At 40.7% G+C, this 8,180-nt stretch overlaps 1 protein-coding gene across 3 annotated transcripts; it reads right to left on the bottom strand.

The window, feature by feature from the left end:
- Positions 1-189: 189 nt before the first annotated feature.
- LOC135551097 (regulatory factor X-associated protein-like) lies at positions 190-7,140 on the bottom strand. 3 transcript variants are annotated; one of them, XM_064982508.1, is made up of 5 exons: positions 6,963-7,140; positions 6,792-6,884; positions 6,256-6,700; positions 5,797-5,907; positions 190-2,441 (listed from the first exon to the last, which is right to left on the bottom strand). In XM_064982508.1, exons 2-5 carry the CDS (start codon positions 6,815-6,817, stop codon positions 2,337-2,339), a joined length of 687 nt encoding a protein of 228 aa, XP_064838580.1. In that variant the 5' UTR covers positions 6,818-6,884; positions 6,963-7,140; the 3' UTR covers positions 190-2,336. The 3 variants fall into 3 exon arrangements, with proteins under 3 accessions (XP_064838580.1, XP_064838581.1, XP_064838582.1); XM_064982509.1 differs by having other exon boundaries at positions 6,256-6,697; positions 6,792-7,140; XM_064982510.1 differs by having other exon boundaries at positions 6,256-7,139.
- Positions 7,141-8,180: the final 1,040 nt, after the last annotated feature.

Here is an 8,180-nt window from a genome sequence, read left to right as displayed (position 1 = left end):
AGGTAATTTCCGATTGAGCCATAGTCAAGTGTTTACAATGAATGGGATCTCTGCATATGCGGGCACATTACCTTTAAAAGGGACCTTTGTAACGTGCAATAGGATTGAATCCCGGCCTAGATTCTAGTTGTTGAACTGGTGATTCTTACGAAACATAGTGAACACTAGAAAACGCACTCGATACGTGATCAAACAGCTTGTTTAATGGATTTCATAGACACAGCCTGAGGAGGACCATCACGCTCATCATTATTCTCTTTCGAATGTTCACAGGGGAAATAGCAGATGTATCAGGTTAACCAGGCAACCCTGGTTCCTGGGGTACCACAGGCCCTTCATGTTCATGATTTAACCAACCTGGAAGACCAGGTGTGTTGAATTAAAGGCAATCACTGAACTGATCAATTAGCTCAGTTGGTCAGGTGTTGAGCCTAGTTTGGACAAAATCCTGCAGTACCTCCAGGAACAGGGTTACCTATAGATGACTAGTAGGTTGAATAACCACTGATTCCAAGGGCAGATATGTTTCTGTCCCCTAAAGCCTCATCTCATATCCTACTGAAGAAGGCAGAATAATATTTAGTCGTGTAGCACAAAAACATGCACACATGGGCAGCCTCGCCAATTTGATTCAACAAGGCAGGATGACAATTTTGTTGTCATCAGGGTTGGGGTCAATTCCAGCCAATTACCTATCCATAATACTAAGGGTATACATCAGGGTTGGGGTCAATTCCAGCCAATTACCTATCCATAATACTAATTGTATACATCAGGGTTGGGGTCAATTCCAGTCAATTCATAAAGTAAACCTAATTTAAATTCCAAACTTTCCTCATTGAAAAGTATTGAAGAGAATTGTAATTAATCAGCCCGACCCCTGGTATATCATGGCTTAAATGATCAATATTAGTATTATAGATTGGTAATCAGATCTTAGGTCTGTGGTACAACTCCTACCCCAAGATACAGAATACACACATCACAACAGATTGTAGAGTTAAAAACACACGGTAGCAATGAGGTCAGGTGGAGTCCTCGTCTCTCAAGGCGAAATCGCCACGCTATCTGGCGATAACACAACGACACAGTAACTCTCGAGCATTAGTGCCTTCTAGAAACCATGCTATGGTGTGCATGAACACACACACACGTCACCGCACGCCAAGAAGCATGATTGTCACGTAAAAAAACAAACAAACTGATAGTGAATTCAGACTTGATAAATTAGCCATTTTAGCAACCACACTAGTATTTGCTGCCAAGTTATCAGCAGAAGTTAATCAAATTATATGATTGACTTTTAGTATATGTTGGGTCTGGTTTTAAAATGTAATAGATTTGAGCAAGAAGCCAAGGCCGGTCCTCTTGAAATAACTTAATAGCTAACAACACGAGAACATAGATGACAATACAATACAGATGTGTGTTTTTTAGCTGATAAGAGTGAAACGTGTTCATGTTGTTGGCACTAACAGGTTCATGTATGGTATAAATTATTTATTGATTGATCATGGAAGCTCGGTCATTGATGATAATAGTACAGTTTCTAAGGACCACGGAGATCCTATTCAATTACTAGAGGGGCTATGTCATAATCCCTCAAGGTTCCAGAATAGAATGAAATGGCAGCCATTTTGGTCAGGGACAAATACAAAACAAGTCTAATTGGAATGAATAGCAGTAGAGGCATAGGTGACACATTTCCTGATTTTTTACTTATGTAGGAAAATAAAAGATGTGATATATCACAAGTTGTGTAATTGAATCAACATCAACTATTGTCATATAGTTATAAATACAGTTTATACTGATGTTTGTATACACATGTTCTGTATAAAACAACCTCTAAAATATATTTCAACAGACCATAAATGTCACAAAAAATATATATTGGAAAGTTGTGAGTGAATTTCAGTACTTGTTGCATTTACAACTTGTCTAAATCCTATCCTGGACTGATTTCAGACAGTGTCTGGCTGTAGATTGACTGCATTGTTTGAATATAATGTTGGGCATTTTGGGTAGTTCATTAAAAACATGTATTTAATCATTCCTCTAAAACGTGCTGGCTAACAAACATACAGTGCAGATACATTCTTCAAAGTCATTGTTTTACACAACATCTTATCACAACACTCCCTGACCAACATGGCTGATCTGTATCTCATCATAAGAAGGTCCATTCTAGTATTCTATTTCTAATGAGTCAATCCTTCTCACAGAATTAGGAATTGAATAGGATCTCTATGGTCCTTCTCCTGTCAGAATCATAGATGGAATCAGGGAAATAGTTCCAGAACACCCAGAGAAGCTGGCTCCTCCCGCTGTTGCCGTTAGCAGCCCTGGAAGTGAGGCTGTGATTGGCTGAGGCTCTGGGTGGCCAGGAGACGCTGCTGCTGCTGTAAAAACATGATCACCTCAGGACTCCTCAGCAGAGACTGGGGACAGAACACACACACAGAGACACAGAGACACACAGAGACACAGACACACGTTAGTGTGATATTTAATGCATTGTCTGAATTCATAATTTAGACCTATTTTGCAACAGCTAGAGATGTGGGTGAACTGGCATAACTACAGCAGTATAGACAGACAGACAGTTAATACAGACAGACAGTTAATACAGACAGACAGTCAGTCAGTATTTACAGTCAGTCAGTCAGTATTTACAGTCAGTCAGTATTTACAGTCAGTCAGTATTTACAGTCAGTCAGTCAGTCAGTCAGTCAGTCAGTATTTACAGTCAGTATTTACAGTCAGTCAGTATTTACAGTCAGTCAGTATTTACAGTCAGTCAGTCAGTATTTACAGTCAGTCAGTATTTACAGTCAGTCAGTCAGTATTTACAGTCAGTCAGTCAGTATTTACAGTCAGTCAGTCAGTCAGTATTTACAGTCAGTCAGTCAGTATTTACAGTCAGTCAGTCAGTCAGTCAGTATTTACAGTCAGTCAGTATTTACAGTCAGTCAGTATTTACAGTCAGTCAGTCAGTCAGTATTTACAGTCAGTCAGTCAGTATTTACAGTCAGTCAGTATTTACAGTCAGTCAGTCAGTCAGTATTTACAGTCAGTCAGTCAGTCAGTCAGTCAGTAAGTATTTACAGTCAGTAAGTATTTACAGTCAGTAAGTATTTACAGTCAGTCAGTCAGTCAGTATTTACAGTCAGTCAGTCAGTATTTACAGTCAGTCAGTCAGTATTTACAGTCAGTCAGTCAGTATTTACAGTCAGTCAGTCAGTATTTACAGTCAGTCAGTCAGTATTTACAGTCAGTCAGTCAGTATTTACAGTCAGTAAGTCAGTATTTACAGTCAGTCAGTCAGTCAGTCAGTCAGTATTTACAGTCAGTCAGTCAGTCAGTATTTACAGTCAGTAAGTCAGTATTTACAGTCAGTCAGTCAGTATTTACAGTCAGTCAGTATTTACAGTCAGTCAGTATTTACAGTCAGTCAGTATTTACAGTCAGTCAGTCAGTATTTACAGTCAGTAAGTCAGTATTTACAGTCAGTCAGTCAGTAAGTATTTACAGTCAGTCAGTCAGTCAGTATTTACAGTCAGTCAGTATTTACAGTCAGTCAGTCAGTATTTACAGTCAGTCAGTCAGTCAGTCAGTCAGTCAGTATTTACAGTCAGTCAGTATTTACAGTCAGTCAGTATTTACAGTCAGTCAGTATTTACAGTCAGTAAGTCAGTATTTACAGTCAGTCAGTCAGTATTTACAGTCAGTCAGTCAGTCAGTCAGTCAGTATTTACAGTCAGTAAGTCAGTATTTACAGTCAGTCAGTCAGTATTTACAGTCAGTCAGTATTTACAGTCAGTCAGTCAGTATTTACAGTCAGTCAGTATTTACAGTCAGTCAGTCAGTATTTACAGTCAGTCAGTATTTACAGTCAGTCAGTCAGTATTTACAGTCAGTCAGTATTTACAGTCAGTCAGTCAGTATTTACAGTCAGTCAGTATTTACAGTCAGTCAATATTTACAGTCAGTCAGTCAGTATTTACAGTCAGTCAGTATTTACAGTCAGTCAGTCAGTCAGTCAGTCAGTATTTACAGTCAGTCAGTAAGTATTTACAGTCAGTCAGTCAGTATTTACAGTCAGTCAGTATTTACAGTCAGTCAGTATTTACAGTCAGTCAGTCAGTATTTACAGTCAGTCAGTCAGTATTTACAGTCAGTCAGTCAGTATTTACAGTCAGTCAATATTTACAGTCAGTCAGTCAGTCAGTCAGTATTTACAGTCAGTCAGTATTTACAGTCAGTCAGTAAGTATTTACAGTCAGTCAGTCAGTATTTACAGTCAGTCAATATTTACAGTCAGTCAGTCAGTCAGTATTTACAGTCAGTCAGTCAGTCAGTATTTACAGTCAGTCAGTCAGTCAGTATTTACAGTCAGTCAGTCAGTCAGTCAGTCAGTATTTACAGTCAGTCAGTCAGTCAGTATTTACAGCCAGTCAGTCAGTATTTACAGTCAGTCAATATTTACAGTCAGTCAGTCAGTCAGTATTTACAGTCAGTCAGTCAGTCAGTATTTACAGTCAGTCAGTCAGAATTTACAGTCAGTCAGTCAGTATTTACAGTCAGTAAGTCAGTCAGTATTTACAGTCAGTAAGTCAGTCAGTATTTACAGTCAGTCAGTCAGTATTTACAGTCAGTCAGTCAGTATTTACAGTCAGTCAGTCAGTATTTACAGTCAGTAAGTCAGTATTTACAGTCAGTCAATATTTACAGTCAGTCAGTCAGTCAGTCAGTCAGTATTTACAGTCAGTCAGTCAGTATTTACAGTCAGTCAGTCAGTATTTACAGTCAGTCAGTCAGTATTTACAGTCAGTAAGTCAGTATTTACAGTCAGTAAGTCAGTATTTACAGTCAGTCAGTCAGTCAGTATTTACAGTCAGTCAGTCAGTCAGTATTTACAGTCAGTCAGTCAGTATTTACATTCAGTCAGTCAGTATTTACAGTCAGTCAGTCAGTATTTACAGTTAGTCAGTCAGTATTTACAGTCAGTAAGTCAGTATTTACAGTCAGTCAGTATTTACAGTCAGTCAGTATTTACAGTCAGTCAGTCAGTCAGTCAGTCAGTCAGTATTTACAGTCAGTCAGTCAGTATTTACAGTCAGTAAGTCAGTATTTACAGTCAGTCAGTCAGTCAGTATTTACAGTCAGTCAGTATTTACAGTCAGTCAGTATTTACAGTCAGTCAGTCAGTCAATATTTACAGTCAGTATTTACAGTCAGTCAATATTTACAGTCAGTCAGTCAGTATTTACAGTCAGTCAGTCAGTATTTACAGTCAGTCAGTCAGTATTTACAGTCAGTCAGTCAGTATTTACAGTCAGTCAGTAAGTCAGTATTTACAGTCAGTCAATATTTACAGTCAGTCAGTCAGTCAGTATTTACAGTCAGTCAGTCAGTATTTACAGTCAGTCAGTCAGTATTTACAGTCAGTCAGTCAGTATTTACAGTCAGTCAGTCAGTCAGTATTTACAGTCAGTCAGTCAGTCAGTATTTACAGTCAGTCAGTCAGTATTTACAGTCAGTCAGTCAGTATTTACAGTCAGTCAGTCAGTCAGTCAGTCAGACCCATAGTCAGTCAGTCAGTCAGTCAGTCAGTCAATATTTACAGTCAGTCAGTCAGTCAATATTTACAGTCAGTCAGTCAGTCAGTATTTACAGTCAGTCAGTCAGTCAGTATTTACAGTCAGTCAGTCAGTATTTACAGTCAGTCAGTCAGTCAGTCAGTCAGTCAGTCAGTATTTACCGTCTGTCTGTGCATCTGTGTCCATGACTCACCAGTCTCTTCTGGTTGAGCACCTGTTCGATGAGGGAGGGTCTGGCCGGCCGGTCCCCCACGGTACCAAGACGCTGCTTGTTCACAGATACAGGCCTCTCCTCCAAGCTCTCCTGATCAACACAAACAAGTGTATACACACACACACACACACACACACACACAGAGTATAGTTCAACATATAGCCATCACATTGTTTAGACTAGATCAGAACTCTCTAGTCCTAGTCTTGAGGATCCACAGCAAGGTTTTGTACTAAATATAACAGACAATTAAACACACACACATATACATATACATATATATATACATATACATATACATATACATATATATATATATATATATATATATATATAATAGTTGGATATGTATTAGTACTGGGCTGGAACAAAATCATGCACATATATTGCAACGTGTTTGTGTATATCTGTTTGTGTGTTAGTCAGATGCATTCTTACATCTGGTTTGCTAGTGGACATCGCCTGGTCGCTCTTCTTCCTCTTGTATTTGTCTTTGTACATCTTGTTGCGGTGTTTTTTACACATCCACGGCTTCCGCTGCTTGGCTACTTGGGTCGTAGTTTCCGTGCACCCGTCGTATGTACAAGTCTTTGAAATGTTATCGCTATCCCCGTAGCCTTCTTCATCATCGTCGTCGTCGTTGAGTTCTTCGGGACTCGCAGCGTTATCCCGCGGGTCCGACGTGTCCAAAACATCGCTCTCCTCTTCGGTACCATCCATATCGTAGGAGAACATGTTATGGTCCGACTCTTGACGTGTGACTACATTTCTACTGTCGACAACACCGCTCTTGTCAACGTAGTACGTCTGTCCGTCTTTGGTGAGAATAATGCTCGAGTCCTTATTGTTGTAACCCGCTGACGTGTTACTCTCCTCTTCACTCATGATTGGGATAAAAAAAAAAAAATATTATTACTAGTAAATTGTGAGTTTAACGTTAGCTGGCTAGTAAAAAATGGACTTTAGGTAGTTACCATGCTGGTGAGCTTGACATGTTCATTCCGTCTCCTTCACCTAAGTAGATCTGAGTGAGTTCGGGCAATAAGTGATGGACCACGTTAAATTATCTGGAAAAACAGAATAATGTTATACCTGACTGTTAGCTGCTCTAAAATAGTCAATCACATAATTGTATTTATAAATACCAGAAATGCTTGCTAGACGACAAACATCCTCACAACAAAAATAAACGAAGACAAGGCGGAGTCTCTTCTTCTTCTCCGGTGGGGTTTATCTGCGGTTGACAACCAAAATGATGGTGCGTTACCGCCGACTACTGTACTGGAGTGTGGGTCGCAGGAGACAGGGAGAAACTAAACCCTACCTGCCAGACCCGTTGCTCTCGTCTCAAATATAACAACATATTTGAGACTATATAAAAAAAGGCGTTCTACTCAATATAATCTTGAAACGAATTTCCTGTATTCCCTTTGCCATCATACTAGATCTCAGCCTCTCTCTTTCCTTCTCACATTGCCCACACTGACACATGCTGACACACTGCCCACACTGACACATGCTGACACACTGCCCACACTGACACATGCTGACACACTGCCCACACTGACACATGCTCCACGGTCTCTGTATTCCCTTTGCCATCATACTAGATCTCAGCCCCTCTCTTTCCCTCTCATACTGCCCACACTGACACATGCTGACACACTGCCCACACTGACACATGCTGACACACTGCCCACACTGACACATGCTGACACACTGCCCACACTGACACATGCTGACACACTGCCCACACTGACACATGCTCCACGGTCTCTGTATTCCCTTTGCCATCATACTAGATCTCAGCCCCTCTCTTTCCCTCTCATACTGCCCACACTGACACATGCTCCACGGTCTCTGTATTCCCTTTGCCATCATACGACATCTCGGCCTCTCTCTTTCCTTCTCATACTGCCCACACTGACACATGCTGACACACTGCCCACACTGACACATGCTCCACGGTCTCTGTATTCCCTTTGCCATCATACGACATCTCGGCCTCTCTCTTTCCTTCTCATACTGCCCACACTGACACATGCTGACACACTGCCCACACTGACACATGCTGACACACTGCCCACACTGACACATGCTGACACACTGCCCACACTGACACATGCTGACACACTGCCCACACTGACACATGCTGACACACTGCCCACACTGACACATGCTCCACGGTCTCTGTATTCCTGGCAATAATCACACTTTCCTGTTGGATGCGTTCCTATCACATTTAAGGTCTTATTCAACAGACTGTGTCCAACACTTAATGTTGTAAAAATAGCCTCCTCCCTTCTGTCCCGTCCTGCCGTCCTCCCTCCCCGAATTTCCTCTGCCTGCCCTTAGTATCTCTA

The sequence above is a fragment of the Oncorhynchus masou genome, chromosome 12, assembly GCF_036934945.1.
Source record: "Oncorhynchus masou masou isolate Uvic2021 chromosome 12, UVic_Omas_1.1, whole genome shotgun sequence".
Classification (NCBI taxonomy): Eukaryota; Metazoa; Chordata; class Actinopteri; order Salmoniformes; family Salmonidae; genus Oncorhynchus; species Oncorhynchus masou.
Note: the sequence above shows the minus strand (reverse complement) of the source record. Positions and strands in the feature narration are given on the sequence as shown.

Coding starts and splice junctions, on each gene's coding strand:
- LOC135551097 (XM_064982508.1), bottom strand. CDS start 6,817: ATGAACATGTCAAGCTCACCAGCATG. Junction 6,701..6,791: donor ATGTCAAGCTCACCAGCATG/GTAACTACCTAA, acceptor TATCCCAATCAT/GAGTGAAGAGGAGAGTAACA. Junction 5,908..6,255: donor TGTCCACTAGCAAACCAGAT/GTAAGAATGCAT, acceptor TGTGTTGATCAG/GAGAGCTTGGAGGAGAGGCC.